Consider the following 21,204-nt stretch of genomic DNA (forward strand, 5'->3'; position numbering starts at 1 on the left):
TATCTTTTGGGGGTTTTTGCTGCACTCCACGTGATTTTACCAGTTCTTTTTGTTAAATCTTTTTTGGTGCACTTTTCTTACAGTATGTTCTTGCAAGTCTCCTTTTACCGTAGACCAGTGGAACATTTCACATGTAGGGGCATCCTGTAAAGATGTCAGGAAGTTTTGTTGTGTGATGTAGTGATGATGGTCAGCACAAAGAACTGACCTTGGATCCATCTATTCTGCCATCTGACACTGAGGATTAATCTCTTTCATGTTTATTGTTAATTAAATGGACATCTAATTCCTGCTTGCCTGCTTTGTGCCATTAAATATGCTCCTTCCAACTTTATGAGCCTCACTGCAGACACCAGAATCTAACTTCTTCAATGACCTTTACTGTTAAGAGGTGAGAACAGTCGCTGATTTTAGACATCTACTCCAGACTAGAGAAGTCACAAATCCCCTTAAATATCAGTGTTGCTGAAAATGTCCAGGTTGACTAGTTCAGGTGTCTGTTTCTAAATCTGTTCAGGTTTAAGTTGGCTATACCCAATCTTAAGAGTGTAAAAAACAGGGAACAAGAACTAAGCAGAACTGTGGGTGCCTTTTAGTGGTATTGTTAAAAATGGGAGAATATGGGATATAAAAGACAGAAGGTATTTCACCTGTATGTGAAATATTTGTAAGCTTGCTTATGTTAGATAGTATCTGCAGAAAAACAAAAAGCTGCCGGAGGTAGAGATGTCCAAAACAGAGAACAATAGACATGTCAAGGTTTGATAATGAAATTTCATTTAATTTCATTTAAGTTTTCTACCCCCTTTTATCATATCCTAGAGAGAACACTCTTACAGAATACTGTAACTTCACCTTTGGACTCAAAGAAAGAACTTTTGTTCTTTGTCCTATAAGAATATTATATTAGCCCTAGAGAGTCAGATTAGATCTCATGGCAGATGATGATAAATTAGCTTGACTGGTTTTAAACTAGTCTCCTTGGAAAAAGACAGGTCCTGCTCTGCATCTGAAAGTGTCTAGCAGATCAGAGACCATGAAGACAGCTGCTGGGGAAAAGGAGGAGAGTGGATTTTGTATCAGCTGACAGTGTGCTTGTGAGATTTGGCCAAAGCTCTGGTGAGGCCTTTAGAGCTCTACCAGAGTGAGTTCACGGTGGAGCTGGCCATCCAGAGGGCAATAGCTGTTCAGATCAAACCCCAGGGTCTCAACACAAAACTGGAGAATATGGAAACCTAAAGGAAGCAAAGCAAAAAATATGAAAACAAGAAAGCACTGTAAAACCCTGTGGAGGGCCATGACTGATGAAAAAGATAGGTGAAAACACATAACTAAGAAAAGAGAAAAAGGCAGCTGAAGGTAAAGTGAATAGTAACTGAGAGAAACAAAAATTACGAATGAAAATAAAGAAAGGTTGTGGTTTTGACACTGTCATTCAGCTGAAAATGCCATTCGTGCTGAGAGACAGTACAAATCTGCTAGTGTGCGTTTTACAATTTTTTCCCAAGCTGAGAGAAAATACATGAACAAAATTAAATATAGGTCTTGACACACCTAAAAATAATGATGATTACAATATCCTTGAGAGCTTGAATGAAAACTGTTTCCTGTCCTCTTGTCTATCCCACGGGTCCCAGAAGTATCTGGTAGCATAGCATATCTAATGAGTATGTGCTCAAATAGCGTGATTACCCAGGTATTCCCAGATACATTGTCTTGGGGTTTCTGAGTTATACCATTCCATAGATTCCATTTATATCAGAGAGCTACTACTTTGGCAGAGCTTGAAAATTGAAGTGGAATTATTTCTGTTGGTTTCCACTTCTAAATCAGTATACCCTTGCCATCACAAGTGTGGAAGGAGAATTAAAGACTCAGAGAGTAAATTAAAGCCAGTACGTGTGAAACCCCTTCAAAAACATTCTTTACAGTCTTTCTGAGCAAAAACCACCTCACTTCAAAGTCTGATATGTCCATCATTTGCAAAGCAAGAATTGATGGGGTGATACTTGGGATAGAGGACCTTTCCACTTTCTTCTGAAGTACAATTCCTGTGTGCAAAGACTTCAAAGGAATAGCACCATGAGGTGTTAAGCAAGTAGGAATGGGTCTTGTTACACAACTTCACTGGTCATGTGGATACTTCTTCTCCATAGCTCTGAGATCATTCTGTGCGCACTGGTTAACAACTCCAGCACTTCAATACATTCACAGGCATTTTCCTCTGCCAATGAACAGTTCAAATAGAAACCAAAACCATATTCAAAATTTTCATGCGAGGACTTCTAAATCTCATTCTGAGCATCTGTCAGCACACAGGCACACATACAAAAATACATTTAATGCATGCACGAAAATAACAAAGATTTTTTTCTACAGTGCAACGGAAATCGCTGTGAACTTTGCAAAAGTTTAAAAGAGCCAGGTATCGAGCCCTCGTATGGACTAGAGGTTTAACTCTGTGCCCTGCGGTAGTTCAGTGGGTCCAGACTTCTGTCCAGCCATAACGTGTTGCCTACTTTTTGTGGTACCTTTTTATTGTTTGGAGTGAGCAATAGGTGAGATGTGAGATGCATGTTTCATGGTTGAGTTTCTGGCATAGCTGTGCATATTTTTTGGCGATGTGTAAGTTGCAGTGATGCTGACAGCCTGCAGTTGTGCAGCTTTTTAGGGAAAAGGATTTGCATTATCTTAGCTTTAATTTTCTTTTTACCAAAACACAGAGCAGTCAGGGTTGTCATCTGCTTGTTACATATATGCTCCATTGTATGCAAAATTTGTCCTGCGGTGTTTTTATATGTGTTCATTTTTAACTTTCAGATACTTCCAAATTCTGACATTTCCTCACAAGCTCAGGTTTCCCAATATTTTGGAGTACATGGAGTCTCCTATGGCCAACAAAAAACATCAATTTCCTTACTCATGACAGAAAGGAAGCATTCCTAGGGCAACCAAACAGCTTGAAAGAGACTCCTATTGAAAGAGGCTATATTTTTTTCTGAGTTTGAACCCCAAATATCTTAATTTCTAGTATTTCTTGTTGTATCCCCTCCTAGTCCCAAAAAATAATGTCCAGAACTCTTCCTGTTCCCTCACTGAGCTTTGACTGTAGCCACTGAACAGCAGCACTGGAAAAGGGCACCCTGCATGGAGTGTGACCCATTTCAGGGGGCTGTAGCATTAAACCCCTTTGTGGGGAAGTACAGATACGAGAAGTTTTTAATTTCTGTTTGCATAAATCTTGAACAGACATGCTGTACTTTTTTTTCCCAAGTCATAAACTTATTTATATTGTATGATTTCTTTGGATAACCTTTTAATAGATGTCCTAATAAAGACCGTCTTTGCTCTCTGCTGACCTGGGAACTAAAGCAGAATTAATATTTTGAGGTTTTCTTTACTTTTTACTGAACTACCCATTTTTTCTTAAATTAACAACTAGTGATACATCATTGCCAGAGGAGTTCTTCATGTTTTAATATGGCAATGAAAATGCCCAGTTGATTTCCAGATACAGTGCTTTCAGTCACTCACTTTGCATGTCCTATTTGACAGACTGAGCACACTTTTAGACACATTAATTTCTCTGTTTAACACACTATGTATCAATTTAATGTATTGGTTTAACTATGTTTTGTGAAATGAAGAATGAAAAAATGACCCTGTATTCTTGAAAGGTTATCTTTCGTTATTTTTAATCAAACATAAACCTAAGGGCAATGTAATAGACTTTTTTAAGCTGTTTAGGTTCTTATTAAAAAATGAAAATGTTTCAGTAAGATCTTTTTCTTATATTACCCATTCTCCGTTTAATCTTACAGTGAAAGTAGGGCTTGTGAACAGAACTTGTTTTCATTGTTATAGTTGTCTTTTGGTTTTGTAACTTGATTAAGAAATGGAAGTTGATACTGTTAGCTTGTCTAGAAGCTAATTTTTTTTTATGTTAGCATTCTATATAATAGATATCTACATATATGTGGTAGTGATAAATATAAGGTTTCAAAAGAACACAATGCTTAAAAGGAAATGTGTTCTCATCCTGAACTAATTTCTCTGTAATTTTTTACTGTCTCCCCAATCTTTCACATTCTGTCCTAAAACCCAGCATATTTAACTGAGTACATAAAACATTAATCCAAGGACTGACCTTTTTATCGTAGCAGTTGTGAGTGCAGATGTGCAAACAAATGACTTCTTTTCATTTTAAGTAAAAAGTAAGTAAGTATTTTTGATGGGCTATATTTTTTGTATAATAGAAAAAAAATCTTTTTCGTTTTGAAAATATTTGGATCTGTAGACAATATATGGTGTTTTTACATAAAAATCAGAATACTATTACAAAATTAAAAAAAAACATTGCAATCTCTTTATTTAAAAAAAAAAAGTTTTATTTTATTTTTTTTTTCCTCAGGCACACATATTCAACTGCTTTGGCTCAAGTTCACAATACCAATCGAATCTAAGCTTCATTTCTTGAAAAAAATGAATACTTGAATAGAATTCTTCACTAGACTTATTGTACTCAAATGACAAGTATAAACTTGACTGGGAAAAATATTCAATGTGATTGAACATAAAATTTTTTTCTTTTATCTTTCCTCAGATCAACTGGTAGAGAATATGCTCTGAAAATAATCAAAAAGAGTAAATGTAGAGGAAAAGTGAGTACAAAAAACCATTTGAGACCAAAAGATTTTTTTTTCCAAGAAATGTTTTGTGAGAGATCAGTTTGGGAAGCTGTTGGTATTTGTCTCCTTCCTGACAACTATTAGAATCTTTTTGGTTGAAGCTTTTGCCTGCCCTCTGGAGACTCTTGAAATATCAGTATAAAAGGCTGTTGTATGACTTTCCAGATGCATGTGTTGATTCTTCAACTGGTTGGTTGTGTGTGATTCTTTGTTCTTTACCCTATAATTATGTCCTCTAATTTTCATAATTCCACATGTTATAGAAAACAGAATAATAATATGAATAATTATAACAACACCAGTCACTGTGTCTGAAGAGTATGTTAATCAAAGTAATGTCAGTCTTATACCAAGTGACTGTTAGCTTTTGAAATCTGTAACAAAAAGTTCTCTGAGAAGATGCTATCATATTGTTATATCAAAAGATTCTGGATCAGAGAAAATTTTAAAAGCTCCCATATTTAATTTTTCTCTGCATCAGAAACATCTAATTTCCTCCATTTCTTTTTCTATGTTCCACTCTCTCTTCTTTCAGTTACCACACTGATATTGTTTCTAGACATGTTCCTTCTGTATTGCTGGAGGCAACATCTGTTAGGTTTTTCAAAAACCCTGAAGAATTCACACAGGGCCCATTCTCTCTGCTTTTTCCACTATCAATTTTTTCCCACCAACTGGTAGTCATTAAAGATTTTTTTTGTGTGGCAGGAACACATGATCCAGAATGAGGTATCTATTTTAAGACGAGTCAAGCATCCCAATATTGTACTTCTAATTGAGGAGATGGACATGCCAACTGAGTTGTACCTTGTCATGGAACTTGTAAAGGTGAGTATTTTGGAGACAAACTGCTTATGAATTGTTTTAATCATCTTGAGAAATTCCATTGGTACCAAGGCTTACTAAAAAACATGGGATCATGGAATAATTCAGAGTGGAAAGGGTCTCTGGAGGTAGTCTAGCATACTACTGAAAGATGTATAACCCACTGTCAGATTTTTTTTTTTTTAGTTTTTTAAAATGTTTGTCTAACTTGCTGTAAGCCACATTTGGAAGTGCTCTGTGGACAGTACTTCGGGGATCACCAGTTTTATTTGCTTGCTCAGAAGAAGTCTCTTTAAAAAGTAATAGTCTGCCTTGAAGTGAATTGAAAATACACCCAGTCCAAAGAGCCATAAATACCAGCCTTAAAAATAAAAAATTCTTTGATAAAAAAATTAAATTACTTTTTATAATTTATGTTAAATCTAAACAATGTCTTTTTTCTCTGCTGATTTATATTAACACAGTGTCAGACTTACCTCCTTGATAGCAATCTAAATTTAAGCTCAAGTAAGACAGAAGTGAAAGAGAAAAGCCTGCTATGTAAAGCATGGTTGTATTCTGAAAAGTAAATTTTGGAATGCAGTATTTTATATCTTGGACCCCATTTATTTCTTCATAGTAACTTCCAGATCTCATGCATTTATTTCACTCTGTGGTAGAATTATATATTCAAACTCAATTATGAAGCTCAGACCATGTCATCTTTTGCCCCCATAATGTCAACAGTGCAGTGCAACAAGTATGAGTTTAGCTTTCAGTTCTGGTACTAATACACAAGTATGTCCCTGTGCACAAAAGGTGGTAAAAATACATTTGCATAAACTGTGCAAATTAGAACAGAAAACTACTGAGGATGTCTTGTCGTCCATGTGTACTTTAACAGGATACACCTGTTTTTCCCATTCACTAGTGGGATTTGTGATTCTCCTTTCTTCCTCAACTGTTTTGTGGGAAGGACATCTTTTCAGCAGCCACCTCCATTTCTGTATCCTGGTCAGCACATTCTCCAAGGGCAACCTACATCTGGGAAATCCACAATTTTAAGTGTTTAAGAACAAATACGACAATAAAGTTGTGCAGCAGCAGCATCTGTGTGCAAGTCTGTTGTGTGTGCATGCTCAACACATGAGCAAATTGGGCACTCTCAACCCTGTCACCCAGATCACTCCACTCAGAGTGTGGTCCTCTTCAGTGGGCATCTTCTGTATCTATGGCTAGAAACAGGCACCATCAGGGGTCATGACAAAAAGCGATTTTTGGCAAGCGAGACTATAATCTCCTTTGCTCTGATTGTAGATGGAGGTAAGGGGATGCTCTTAATGTAGTCACCTCATTGGGATTTTACATAGGATAATCCCAGGTACAAGTGTTTCTTAAAGAACTTCTCAATTTCTGGTCTGGAATATGAGAGCAAGTTGAATGACAAGTTTTTTTGTTTTGTTCCATTATCTCCTATGCTTTGTGGCAGCACCAGTGACACAAGCCATGTTCCCAGTCCAGAGCTGGGAGACTGACAAGTATGGCTCATGGGTGGATGGCCATAGATTTTCCCTGTCCTTGTGGCAGTCTGAGACAGTCTTGTTATTTATGAGGGGCTCAGGCCATGCCCCAAAGCTGAGGAGATGGCAACATTGTCCTCTTAGGTCTGAGCCTGACAGATGCCCCACTTTGCTTGAGTGGTGCTGTGGACCTTATGGTCCCACTAACCCTATTGTCCACCACCTCCAAGCTCTGAGGAAGCACACTGGGAGATGCTGATGGCAAGGAGCATACCTGTTTTTTCTCTAATGGAGAGGTTACATCCTAAGAAAAAACAAAATTACTGACACTCTTTCCCACTATGAATCCCTCTGTGTAACCGGTCCCGGAATCATTTTCCCACTCCCTTCACAATCACAGCCCTCTCTCACTCTTAGGCATGCAATGTAAAATAGTGCAGCCTGAGGTCAGATACTATTAGCCATCTAACACTATTTTAATCATAATTACTGCTCTATTCCATGATAAGTGAGCTCACTATGAGATCCATGCTGCTGTAGTTTTTTTCCCAGTGTCCATGAGAGCTTGTTCAAAGGTACCTCAATCCTCTTACATAGCATTGTAATCTAATGTAGCCACAGCTTCATCCTGCATTGACAAATCCTTCATCTTGGCCCCAGGAGGTGTGCTAAGAAGTAAAAGCTGTGCCTTGTCTAACCTGCCAAGATAGTAAGCACATAGCTGGTTTTATGGGTGCATCCTGCTGTGCTATTCATGGTTGAAAAATGTGCAAACTGTAGTCTCCAATGGCTTTTTAGTCGAAGTCCTACTCAGCTAAATGAGAGAGGAGGGGACTGACAACTCTTAGAAAATAACTAGTTTAAAAGATGTATATAAAGAAAACCATGCATTATATTCACTTTCTGGAAAAATCTGTTTTCTTGTGCTCTTTCTTCTTTACTCTTCAAGATTGCTGCACATGCTAAGATATTTATGCTTTTAGCTATGCTATGGAAGGGCTTTATAGACATCTCTGTACTTCTGGTATCCTAGAGAGCACTGTTTTCATATTCTTTACTTTTATGTGGAATAATAGAAGAAATTTAGAAGAAATGTCCTGCTTCTTGAAAGTCAGCTTTGTTTCTTTGAAGCAAGAACCTATTCCTCAATATTTAATTGGGGGAAAAAAGACTCTATGGCCACCAGGGAAGGTATTTCTGGAAGGACATTAATTGTTAATTCACCAATTGCTGATTGTTACCATTTCATAGTGTGCACTGTTAGAATTGATTAACCATCTGTTATTGACTGACTTTTGAAGACCTGACTTTAAATCAAACTCACAGACAGGAAAGAAAGGCAAGCAGAAAAGGCTTGATACTGCGGAGCCCGGTTTCAGTTAATACCACCCTGCATTAATTGGCAGTAACATGTTTGACATAAGTGGCTGCTGAAAATCCTGCCCTCACCTCATGGCAGATAGGCCATTCATGGCTTTGTAAAGTGTAAGAAAAAGCACTTCATAAATACAAATATAAACACATTGCAAGTGGTGCTTGTAAAAGGAAGCAAAGACCTGGTTTCTGGCACGTTGCCTTTTTACACAGAGAAACAAAATTGTTATTCAAACCTAACAGGGGTTTGGCCAATTTAAGAAGCAAGATTTATTGCAGAGTTTCCTTTACTACTTCAGGATATGATTTCACTTTTGCAGAAGAAAAAGAGAGATCATATCATTTACATAGCAAGGTAATAAATAAATAATTGGTTACTGTATTTCCAAGTACACTTCCTCATGTGCACAGATGACAAAAACTGCATTCAGATGTTCCTGGTTCCGTTTCACTCCTGAACAGGGGATTTAAGACTGAAATGTCATCCTGAACTCACCCCTTGTGCCTGAATAAATGATAGTGACCTGCTGTGTGAATCGGCTTAGCAGAACCTTGCAGGTTGAAGTGCTCTTTGGGGAGAAGAAAGTCTGAAAACAATTCTGCCTGATATAGCTGTCAGCTCTGTTAACTCTTTCCAGGATATCATCTCTCTTTTAACCACACAGAGAATCCCACAGACTAAATATATGCTCTCTGTTCTTATCGGGCTACCTGGTAAGAAACTTTACCGAGCACAGTAGACTGCTTAAATGGAGAAAATTATTCTGCTTCAGATTGGCTTGACCATCTGTTAAATTGCTCTGCAGCCTCTATCTTTTTCTGAGTTTATGTTTCTTCTGTGCATGAACATTTGCTTCTTTTCTTCTAACTTCAAGCCAAAATCTTTCCTTCTCTTTTTAAGGTTCAGCTTCTTTCCTTCTTGCCTCTTATATCTCAGCTTGGACTATATTCTTTCTTTTGAGGCAGATGTTTTGCTGAAGTTACTGACACTTCTCCTGAGCATCTGGAACATATTATATAAGACCAAAGATCTGTCTAATCCACTACCTCATGTTAAAAAGCAGCTGGTACAGGGGTTTCACAGGAAGGAGCTTAGGGAAGATAGATTATTTATCTCACATACTTTCCCACATGCTGATGTCTAATACTTAGGGATCAGATAATGCCATGAAGTACATGGTATTGTACTTTTGCCAAATATTTGCTCACTCTCTCTAATCCTCTATCTGGTTTAGTTCGGCCTTTTGTTCTTCCTTTTCCTTGACACTATCTTGATGTGTCTTGAACAGTCACCAGCCAGAGTAAGAGGTTTGATGTGGTCCAGATTTGACAATGGTTGGCTGTAAGAAGTCTCCAAAGAGCTGGGGTTTTGCATCTACAATGGGAATAAACCTGCTCTGGCATACTTCAGCTGCACCTCAACGATGCAAAAATTTTAATAGTTTGTTTGGGTTTTTTTATAACAAGTAAAGTCTGTTTTATCAGATTTGAGTCTTTGGTGGTTCTCTTTTCCTACCCTTTTCTCTGTAGCCATGATTACTGGAAAAATTCTTTTTTATTTTTTTTTCTTTTTTCCCCCTCATCCTTTCTCTTTGTGGAAAAAGTGTTTACTCTGGAACTGAGCCTTAAAAAACCCAACCCTCAAATAATCTTGAGGCTGTTGATAAAATCGTGAGAGTTGGAAAAGCTGGGACTCCTCTGCTGCCTTCAGAAAAACCTACATGTTCTTCAAAATACAGTCTCCTGTGGGTTTTTTTCTTGACATTTTGACTGCAGCAGAGATTTTTTTGCATTGTTTTTGCAGAATTATCCTTTCACTCTTTTTGTTGTTGTTGTTGGACTGTGTTTTCTTTATGGTTCTGCTTTGATTTTGGCTAGAGGCTCAATACCTTTGAGTAGTCTCTCTCAAAAGATGATTGGGTTTTCCTCCACTCTGTCAAGCTTCCTTCTTAATCTCATTTTTAAACTTACAGTTTTGTCTCACATACTCTTCTTCCCACTTGCCGGCTCATCTCTGGAAATACAGTCCAAATGTCATGGTTGCCTCAGATCCCAGTGAAGATGATTTCAACTTTGAGGATTTCTGCTTAACTTTTTTTCTTTTCTTTTATTCTTTCCTTTTTATTCTCTATTATTTTCTTTTTTTTTTCTTTCACTGGCAGTACCTTCTAGCTGAATTAGGCAGCATGATGAGCTGGAAATTGCACAAGCTACCCCTCTGTGTCTTCCAGTGCCTGACATACATGTTGTAAAGTTCTTTAGAATTAGCTACAAGAGGCATTACACTACCAAAAACTTCACGTTTTGTGTAGAGAAAGTGCTGGTTTCTAAAATCCATGATTTCAAAGATTTATGAGATGAAAACAGACGATAGCACTGAGGACAGGTAGCTAATTTCAGTTTTACTCAGAGTTCCTTCATATTTCTGGGGTTCAGTCAGGCACTGGGCAAAAATTTGATATCAGTCTGTTTGTGATTATAATAAAGAGTGGAAAGAGTTGGTACATGGCATCATGACAAGCAAATATGTAGTCTTGCCAGAAATTTGTAACAGAGGCTCTGAACACACAGGTTGGCAAGTGCTGGACATGTTACAAAAGCAGCAGCAGGTGGGAACAGTTTGCAATAGAGACTCCAGCCTCTTGGCTGACCAACTCAGCCATAACGAAAGGTTCTGACTTACTGATCTGCTCAGCTGACATAATGGAGGATGTAATCACAATACCCCTAGTTTATAGCTGCAAGGAAAACTGTGCTGCTTCTCTCTTCTCCTCCTCCTCTTCCTCCTCCTCCTCTTTCTTCTTCTCCTCCTCTATAAATTATGTTCCTTGATTTTCCCTAAATATTTTCGTTATTTCATAAGCAGCATTGCTCATATCCCGTGGTAATTTTACTCCAGGGAGGAGATCTTTTTGATGCTATTACTTCCACCAACAAATACACAGAGCGGGATGCCAGTGGAATGCTTTACAATCTGGCCAGTGCCATCAAATATCTTCACAGCCTGAACATTGTCCACAGGGATATCAAGCCGGAGAATCTACTGGTAAGTGAAGATTCAGCTTTCAGTATTGTTGATAACTTGGGAGTGTGTGAGAGAACTTCTTCCTCCTTCCACACATCCACTCAGTTTATTTCAATGTTTTAAGTAATTGGTTTTTTTTTTATTTTAACCTTTGCATTGTAAAGCTCTTCTAAGAATAACAGCTATAATTAACAGTAACACGAGGTGGTATGTCTAGACTGTTATGTGGGACACAGCAGCAAAGTTATTCCTGGAATCACTAGAAGTGACCTTTTAGTAAACTTCAAGATAATTTCAAGTTTTTCATAAATATAAAAGTGTTCTTTCCTCAGCAGACTATTCTGTACTTTTGCTGCTGCCTAAGTAATTGGCAACACTTTAGTTTACAAGTATGGTGCACGTAAATGCTGTGCCCTAGTCGTGTCATACAGCAGAGCAGAGACAGGAAGAGACTTCAGTGTCCTTTCTTCCCCTACTGCATCTCCCAAATAATCCTATAACACTTTTTATTAAACCACTTTCCCAAATAGACAGCCTAAATCTTCCTTTTTCTGACTGAATCTGCATGAACCTTATGCACTGAAGGCAATGGAAAACATACCATGACAATTAGTCTTTCTTCTAAGAATTTTGCACTCTTGAATGCAGCAATTGTATCCTTCACGTAGGTTTATTTCTTCTGATAAATTAACTTCTTCTGATTATTTCACTGTTTTGAGTTTTCTCAAGTTTGCTGACATGTTCCAGCTGTAACTCAAAATTGAGATGTCCCAATTCTCCATGTATTCTGCAACCATAAAACAATGTTCATAGAATCATAGAAGATCAGTTCTTTCAGTTGTTTGCTCTCTACCATGACATTTACTCCTGTTTGACACTGAAGAGGTTTTATGAGAATGTCGAGTCAAGTAGATCTTACTAATCATCCAGGGAGTGAGATTTTTACAGTTTAAGTTCTTCTAGTGGACAGTGGTTTTGCTGTTCTGGGTGAGGAAGTAACTTGCCCTTGTTTTCCGTAAACTGATGAAAATATACTGAGTAGAAGTTTCACTAGACAATAATGACTGATACACCTTTCTCGGCCCTTTTGCTCCTTTCACCGCGCTGGTGCTGGTGTTGATAGGTGGCTACATGCAGATATTGTAGCAATGACATGCCAGGATTCCTTAATGCTGTGCCTGTAGTGTGCAGGAGGGTCTTGGCCTAGGGCAAGGCTTGCCCTACTGCTGTCTTGACTTATCTATAAATGGCTAAAGTCTATTGTTGTCAGACTTAAGCTTTTGAGGGAAGAGAGAAAGGTGAGCTGAGATGGGGACAGCAGGGAGGGGATTAGATTTGCCTGCCCAGCTTTTCTGCTAATTACCCACTACCAGGTGTGATTACACTGTTCACATTGTAGCTGAATTGTTTTTGAATGACTTTTCCAGTGTTCTGCATTGATATTGATATTGATATTGATATTGATATTGATATTGATATTGATATTGATATTGATATTGATATTGATATTGATATTGAGCAGTGAGGGTGTGGCATTTAACCTCCTACAGCATCCTAATTCTCAAAAGCCAGCATTTGATTCACAAATTATATTAATTCTCTAAGGTTTATCAGGTCCTTGAAAGAAAAGAATGCTGCTTTAGAAGAGCACTTTGGCAAGCACCTGAGCTTACCTGAGCTCTGACCCCAGCTCTGACACTGTTCTTAGTGTCTCTGAACCTTTCTACTTCTGTCTTAGCTGTCCAACGGAATGTGTGGTTCCTTGTGTCACAAGATTGCGATTAGTTATTTTAATGGCATTTATAAAACACTTGAAAAATGTCACATGGGTCTTAGTCTTTTTTTTTTTAAATACTTTCTACTTGCTTTTTGTAGCCTGCCCTTTTCCTTGCAGCTCTTTAACCCTTCGCCTAAGTGATCAGGGCAGTATTTTTCCCTCATTGTTCTTGTGCTGTGTCTTTCCCTCTGTTACTGTCACAGTTTTGCACGTGCAGATGGCTGGTAGTGTTGTTATAGAAGGTTCTCCTGGATACTAGTGTGAGAATCAGCCCTTTCTACACTGCCTTTTTCCTGCCCATAGGTTGTAACTTTAAGTTCAGGGGAACCTATAACAGGCCTGCCCAACGCGGAGCAACTAGATGGGGTTGGAAACAGCATCTCCCCCGGTCAATACATGTTCCAAGGCTAATAGCCCCACTAGCAGAAAAAAACAACAGGGAGAATGAGCAAGTTACTTGAGGAAAAACATGGGGAGTGAAGGGGAACATGGTGTTCTGGAGAGGGCACCCCAAAGAGGATGTTCATCCAGAGCCTCTTTATTTCATCTATTATCAGCCCCAGGGGGAACCTTCCCCTTCACCTTCTCCTTTCTCTTCTTGGTTTTTCCTTTTCTCCAAATGTAACTTCCATGCTTAGAACTGATGTGTGCAATGGGCTATATATCCTGCTAGTAAATCTCTGTGTGTGTGAACCTGTCCTATGTGCAACACCCATTATTTTAGTAAATGCTTAAATATTATCCTCAAGGATAATTATTATCCTTATATATTATCCTCAAGGTGTGAAAAGGCTACTTAACAGTCAATTGTCCAAGAGTTTAGGATATGCTGAATACCTGTGATGTTTTAGGTTTTTTGGGTTTCTTTGTTCTCTAGGGAGTGTCTTCCATGTTTTAATTGGAACATTTTTCATAATTGCTGCTATTTAGTATGTTTATTTTGTCAAGTCATGGGATGTCTTTATAGCCATATAATAAACCCTAGAGAACAACTTCTCTGACTGTTGCCATCTGCACTGATCACAAGAGCAGCTTAGAAAATACTGACAGTCTTTATACTAATAGGATACATATGGTGGCACACAATTATGTGTGGCTGCATTCAATTAGTGTTGTACAATTACGCAGTTTTATTGCTTAGTTAAAACAGTGAAAGCACTTCATAGTGGGCATTTTGCACTAATCCCCATTTCTTTAATTGCCCTTCAGTATTTAAATGCAGTGGAACATGTATAGCATTTATTCTGAATAACATGAGCATTGCATGACCTTTCCCATTCCTTGACTGGCAAGTAACATACCACAGCTTCACACTGGGCTTCTTTTTATATGGAGTTACAACAGGGTGAGGAAAAGTTACTTTCTTCAGTTTTACAAGTCAACTGAAATAGTTTTCCAATGAAAGTAATTCTTAGAAACAGATGAAGTAAAATACTAGAAAATACACAGTATCAAACCTTCTGCATTGGTAAATGTTGCCAAACCAACCTCTTCTGTAATTAGTTTCTAGTGTAGATGAGTCACACAAGGTATGGTCTGTTGAAGGAAGGAACTTACTAATGTTCACTAGGTTAGCACAATGCAGAAAAAAATTTATAAAAGGTAACTGCATGAAATAGAATATGAAATGCTAATTAGGCTGAATCCAGCTCTGATGTCTAAGTGCACACTTTACATTTTCTGCAAGCGAATATTTAAAGCCCTAGTCTCTAGACTTTAATTAAAACTGTTGTTGAAATTAGATTTATTACTGCCATTTCAGAAGAGCACTTTCTTTAGTTTCAGGAACCAGATGTATTTAACAATCTGTGTTTTTAATAAAATCATAATTGCCTTTTTTTTTTCCCGGTGCTTTTCTATAAGCATATCTTTTTTTCTGGCTTAATAGAAGAGAAATATGAATCCATTTTAAATTGCTGGTCCTCTTAAAGGTCTGGTTGAATTCTTAAAAATAACATAATGAAAGGAGAAGAACTTCGTGTATTCTGAGTGTCTGCTTGTGACTGTATCACAGTCACAAGCAGAGATTCAGGACAGAGAAGGGTTTTCTCTCTAGACATGACTAAGGAGAAACTGGGGGATGGGGGCTGTATAATATAACTAGTTATGAGCTGTAGCAGATCCATAGTGAACAGTAGTGAGAGACTTCAAGAATTGGTTTTGTACCAAACGAACTGTTCAAGGGTCCCTTGTAGAATTTATTGGATATTTATAAGAAAAAAAATCTAGTATTTTCTTCTTCAAATAGTTGTAGATAAACGTGATTTAGGAGTAGCTGGTCAAGATATGTATTAAGAATAATTTTGGTTTTGATCGAGAAGTATAGTGTCTTCTATTTATGCACAGTTTTGCTGCAAATTGTTGTCAGGATATCACTGTTGGGAGCCAGACTACATGGAGCTTTGATTTGGGTTGCAAAATAATGAAGTGATGCATATATACTAAAAGAAGGCCTCCTGTAGACCATTTCTATTTTTTTAAGGTGCCTTTGTAGAAAGCATATCAAAACGGGAAGGAAGAACTCAAACCAGCAGCTGAATTTTAGAAAGACTCACAGCCTCGTGTTTAAGTTAGATACATTTTTGTATTTTTTATTTTAAATTTTTTTTTGTAAGTTTTCAGTGATTACAAATTTAGGACTGTTCTTTTGCTCTGAACCAGCCTTTAAAATTGTGTATTTTTTACTGATGGTTTTAGTGTTTTTTCTTGTGACTGTATCTTAATCTCCCTTTGTACCCATAAAAACCCATGAAAGATCATGCTCCTGCTGTAAAGACCATGTTTTAAGACAGGATTGTCATGTATATCCATTAGCAGCCCTAACTGCCTATGTCCAACTGATCATGATGGTTACATGCCAGTAAGACACTGGTTGGTGTTTAACAGTCAACCAAGGAGAGGACAGTACGTCTAGGTGAAATAGTCCAGCCAGGTTTGTGTCTTGTGATTTCAACACACAGAGAAGAATCTGGAACAGTGAAGTTCCTCTGCAAACCTTTAAGCTCTCTGCAAGAGTTTTTAAACTCAAAACCCTACGCTGTGAATTGGCTGTCAGTGGGGAGTTAACCTCAGAAAGCCACTGTTGAAATGCCATGCATTTGCTTCTGGGTTTTAGTGTCTAGCAAGTGGTATGTCCTTTGTTGGCCAACTGGTGAGATAAGTTTTTCCTGAACACCCTGTCTGTGTTCAAGGGAATTTGTCCAAATTGTCTGTGAATTTTCAAAGCTTACAGAGGAATATGTTGAATGTAAGGAGGAGAAAAAATACTGTAAATAAGAAGGAACATTTCAGGCAGTTAGTAAATGATATAGTAGTTACCTTGATGGTATTGTGGTAAACTTTTGAATTTTCCTCCTGACTTAGGTTTATGAACACCAAGATGGAAGCAAGTCCCTTAAGTTAGGGGACTTTGGCCTAGCAACAATAGTGGATGGACCTTTATATACTGTTTGTGGGACCCCAACATATGTAGCTCCAGAAATCATCGCTGAAACTGGGTAAATCACTTTTAGTAATGATTCATTGATGTGTACACAGTGGAGCATATTCTCGACATTGTGCCAGATAGGAGTTCTTGCAATTAAGATTTTTATGCTGCCTTTGCTTGGCTGTGTTGCAGAACAATTAAATTGGAAGGGACCTCTGGAGGCTGTCTTATCCAAACCAGCTCAGAACAAGGCCAGCTGTGGAGTTGTATTGGTCAATCTCTGCCAGTTGTTGACCTCAAACTTCTCATCTTAACACTGAGTTACTAACTAGCCATTTACAGATACAAGAAGTAATTCTTAAACTGTTCTCAGAAACTGCTAACTACCATTCACTTAATTTTATTTCATTATCACACACTGTCCTCTTCTGATTTGTTCCACAGAGTAACTGCCTGCTGGCTTGAGCAGGCTGTGTCACTTTTGCAGACTTCATGATGATAGGCATTACTGTCTATCTAACTAACTCAAGCATACAGCCAAATTTCTTCTGTGCACTCACACATTCTGATCTAATTATAATTTTAAGATGTAAATGTAAAAAATATTTGAAAGCAGAATTAGGATCGATAGGTAGGTAAAATTCAGATGAGAATTTATAAGAAATTATTAATAATTCTGAATGTTTCCCCTCTTCTTGCACTGTTGTCCATAGGAGTCCGATGTCTCTAACCATGTCTCTCACACTTCTAGATATGGCTTGAAGGTGGACATCTGGGCAGCGGGTGTGATTACTTACATCCTGCTCTGTGGTTTTCCTCCATTCCGTGGGTATGAACTGATCTATTCAACCATCCTTGTTATGCAAACTAGTCCCTATGCTGCTTTTGCATTAAGCACAGAGATTGCCACTGGTAAAAGTTCTCTGCTCGTAGGGTTTGGTTTTTTTCCTGTGCTCTGCACAGTGTTTTACACAAACCCCATAAATGTCTGTGATTTTACTGTAGGATCTCTGTCTCGTGTTTGTTTATTTTAGTTTAAACTTCATTGTATTACGAAACAAGAGCCTCCATTACAGATTCTGTGTGCCTTTGCCTGATGTTTTAAATACACAATGAAATAAGCATCTTCTTTCATGAGCCAAACACAACATATTTTGTGGCTGGTAAAAGGTATTTAAAAAGTAAGCCACTTAATAAGGACACGTCAGATCTTTTATTTCCCTCAAAGCAATTGCAAAGTTATGGGTAATCCTAAAGACTAGCTGGTTACTTCAGAAAGAGTGCGCCGAACGCATTGTGTTTTATGATCTCGCCATTCACACCCTTGGCTGCATGATTGGGGGGAATCAACAGCTTCCATAAGCATACTAATGGATCAACAGTTAAAAGCGATTTCAAAAAGTCTATTGGAACCATTTCTGGAAATAATTTCTCTTTGGGTTTTGTTGTTGGTTTTCTTTTGTTTTTACCTTACAGAAGTGGAGATGACCAAGAAGTACTTTTTGATCAGATTTTGATGGGACAGGTGGATTTTCCATCTCCATATTGGGATAATGTTTCTGACTCTGCAAAGGTGAGTTTTATAGTTGCTGATACTTTCTTCTCCATTATTATTTCCAGTGAGAGTATCTAATGCCTGTTGTTCTTTCATAGTGCTGTATTTTACGTCTCATTAATTTCCTGCTATACCTATAAAGTCCTCTGGGTCACCGAGTATGTTGTTGTATGGTTACTGTCTGTTAGAATCCAGGTGGTTCTGAAATGGACCCTGTTCTGAAAGGACATCATATCGCTATGTGATGTTGCACACAATAGAAACATGAGTAGCCCTTACTGATTGAGAAAAATTTAAATAACTTCGCTTGACCTACACTTCTTAGCTTGAATGCTCCCTGGGACTGTGCTTTGTATGGACTTATGGGGAAGACCAAGTACCAACCTGGAGCTTTTGAATATTATGTAATAATATTATGAGGAGGCTGGTTTCCCTTATTAATCCCATTAGATGTTATATGGGTTGTTTCTTTCTGTCAAAGAACTAGGCCTCCCCATTGCCTTATTGTTGTATCACGGTATGAAATACAGACTTGTTTGGGTCACAGTTCTTGGACTGTAGCCTTTGGTGTTCTAAAGCAGATACGTCCTGCTTTTACAGATATGTGGAGGGTGATCAGGACTAGCATTTTAGCCTGTTAACTAGTGAGGTTAATGAATGAGATACAGTCATAGAGTTGGAAGTTCTCTAAACCACATCGTTGTGTTGTAGCAGGCTTCATTTCATAGCATCATAATTAAGAACTCTGCAAGTCCTTTGCCTGTGCTGTTTTCCTGTGAAGCTCCTTCTTCCAAATAATGCAGTCTAAAATTTCTGTTTTGAAGCATTAGCCTATTCATTTAACTTATCTTTGTCACTAAGAATTACTAGCTTTGGTCTTTGTTGATACACCTTTATTTGCTGCCATGTTGCCATCCTGATTTTGCCATGCACTCCACTCAGTGGTGGAATTATATATATGTTTATTTACATGCTAGTTGAAAACTAGGTAATTGCAGAGAAATTCAGAGGATGAAAAAATGTTTTTAAACGTTGGGGGTTTTTTAATATTTTCTATGACATTTTTACAAGAGCTTAAAGTAAAATTCTAGATTTGCTGGCTTTTTTTCTTACAGAGAAATTGTCTTTTTTTTAATGGGAACCTAACCTAATTTCATGCAACCGTCTGTTTTGCACATTATGTATTAAGTGCTTTTCTGTTAAACAGTGGCTTCAGAACTGTAACTCAGAAATGTCTTCTAGCTTTTCAAGGTACGGATAGATATTGATTTAAAAGTTCATCTGGATGTTCAGCAGTTCATAGTTGTTCTATTTTTTTAATAATATATTTCTGCAGTTGGTAGTTCACTCTCCCTTTGAGCACTCTTACAAAATCAGTTAAAGAGCTCTTTAGTGAGTGTTGATTTGTTCTTTAAAAGTGTTCTCTAAATTTGACCCAGTGTTCCATTTCTCAGGAACTTATCACAATGATGCTTCAAGTAGATGTAGATCTGCGGTTCTCAGCCTTGCAAGTTCTTGAGCATCCATGGGTTAATGTAAGTATTTTCAGACTTGGAGATGCTTCTTGCAATTTGGCATCTTTGAGCTCTTTCCTGTCAAGTCCCTGCTATGCCCTTTTGAAAGCCAGCACATTCTAAAAATACCACAGATTTAACTGGAAATAAGCTGGGTTACATGCTTATTTAGTGTATGACACGTACCTTGGAGTTTACACTATTATATGCATGCTCAGTTACATTTTCTCTGAAATATTTTGAGCCAGATTTTCAACAAATTTCAATGACATTTGATAAATTTATATGTCTAAAAATCAGCTTGAAGCTTCAGTGACATATTTTGTTCTCCTAAAATCAGATGGACTCAAAAATCTCACAGTCATGATTAAGAGTTACTGCAATGTAGTTCATAGTATTAAGCTACTTGATCCAGAATGAAACAAGGAAACCTTTAGAATCATATTTAGCTTCTGATGATAATTAATATTTGTTAATTATTTCAGACTATTTAACATGTCTTAAAATATTTGGATGACAAGCAATAAAAATAGGGGACAGTCTATATTCAAATTCAGAAGGGACAACTGAGAAAAGAAACACAATTGGGATGAGCAGAGAAAAAAAATTGAAGGAAGAAGAAATAATGCTTTGTTTTGTTTGTTGCAAGCTTGAGTGTGCATTCCTCCCTGGAATACAATTTGGTCCCTCAGCTGCTGTGTCCAAAATCCCTTTCCCACTAAAATCCTGTTCTAAAAATTCAAATATACAGTAACCTCAGATGTTAATCTTTTTTTGTGAAAATGTCCTCCATGTCATCCAGAGTAGTGGTGATCAGTTAAGCATTTACCAAGTATATGTTTTAGACTCGGAGGCTTCCTTATTGCCCAAACCATTTTTTTAAAAATTGTAAATGCTTTTATCATGCAGAGGACTTCTATGATGTACAAAGAGTGCAGGAAAACATCTGATGAAAATCTTTTCATTTTTAAGGTGACATTCAAGCACCTGAAATACTAATTTTCCTTGATACCAGGGGCTGTCCTTGAAACACAGTGTTCTGTCACAGTTTATAATGCCTTTTGGTGATTGAGGTGTCTCTGTGTCCCCATGGGAGGAAGATGGGTGGAGATTTCTGGAGTTCTGCAGAGGAAGAGATGGAACTGACTGACCGGAAGCCACAGAGAGGCCAGGTCGCCCGCAGTGTCAGCACACTCATCAGCACACTGCTGCTGAGATTACTGAAATATCACCTGTTTGCACCATTTAAGGATGTGGTCACTTATCTTCACCTTTTTCTGAAAAATATATTTGAAATATTAATGCTACTCCCAAATGCTTTTTTTTTTTTTTTAATTCAGTTACACCATGGTGTGTTTTAGGAAGCCCTTTTAGCGCAATATATTAAAAAAAGAGTGCAGCTCTTTGTTAGTAACCTGATGGAGATGGTGTGCAAGTGACATGAGGATCTGCTCTCTGCCCTCAATAGTACCTGCTGATGGGGATGGGAGGGGAGAGGGGACGGGGACTAAAGCCTTTTA

The 21,204-nt window shown here is 37.7% G+C and overlaps 1 protein-coding gene across 4 annotated transcripts in view; it reads left to right on the forward strand.

Annotated features, from left to right (window-relative positions):
- The window catches only part of DCLK1 (doublecortin like kinase 1), a 245,024-nt gene that overhangs the window by 194,267 nt on the left and 29,553 nt on the right, over window positions 1–21,204 (forward strand). For all 4 annotated transcript variants that reach the window (XM_027713475.2, XM_027713477.2, XM_027713474.2 and 1 more), the window contains 7 exons: window positions 4,604–4,661; window positions 5,397–5,516; window positions 11,286–11,432; window positions 16,552–16,685; window positions 17,367–17,444; window positions 18,092–18,188; window positions 19,625–19,705. In XM_027713475.2, the coding sequence (XP_027569276.1) occupies window positions 4,604–4,661; window positions 5,397–5,516; window positions 11,286–11,432; window positions 16,552–16,685; window positions 17,367–17,444; window positions 18,092–18,188; window positions 19,625–19,705 (715 nt within the window). The remainder of the gene's footprint in view (window positions 1–4,603; window positions 4,662–5,396; window positions 5,517–11,285; window positions 11,433–16,551; window positions 16,686–17,366; window positions 17,445–18,091; window positions 18,189–19,624; window positions 19,706–21,204) is intronic.

Source organism: Pipra filicauda, unplaced genomic scaffold (assembly GCF_003945595.2).
Source record: "Pipra filicauda isolate LSUMZ 115617 unplaced genomic scaffold, ASM394559v2 scaffold443_size986076_pilon, whole genome shotgun sequence".
In the NCBI taxonomy this organism is placed as follows: domain Eukaryota; kingdom Metazoa; phylum Chordata; class Aves; order Passeriformes; family Pipridae; genus Pipra; species Pipra filicauda.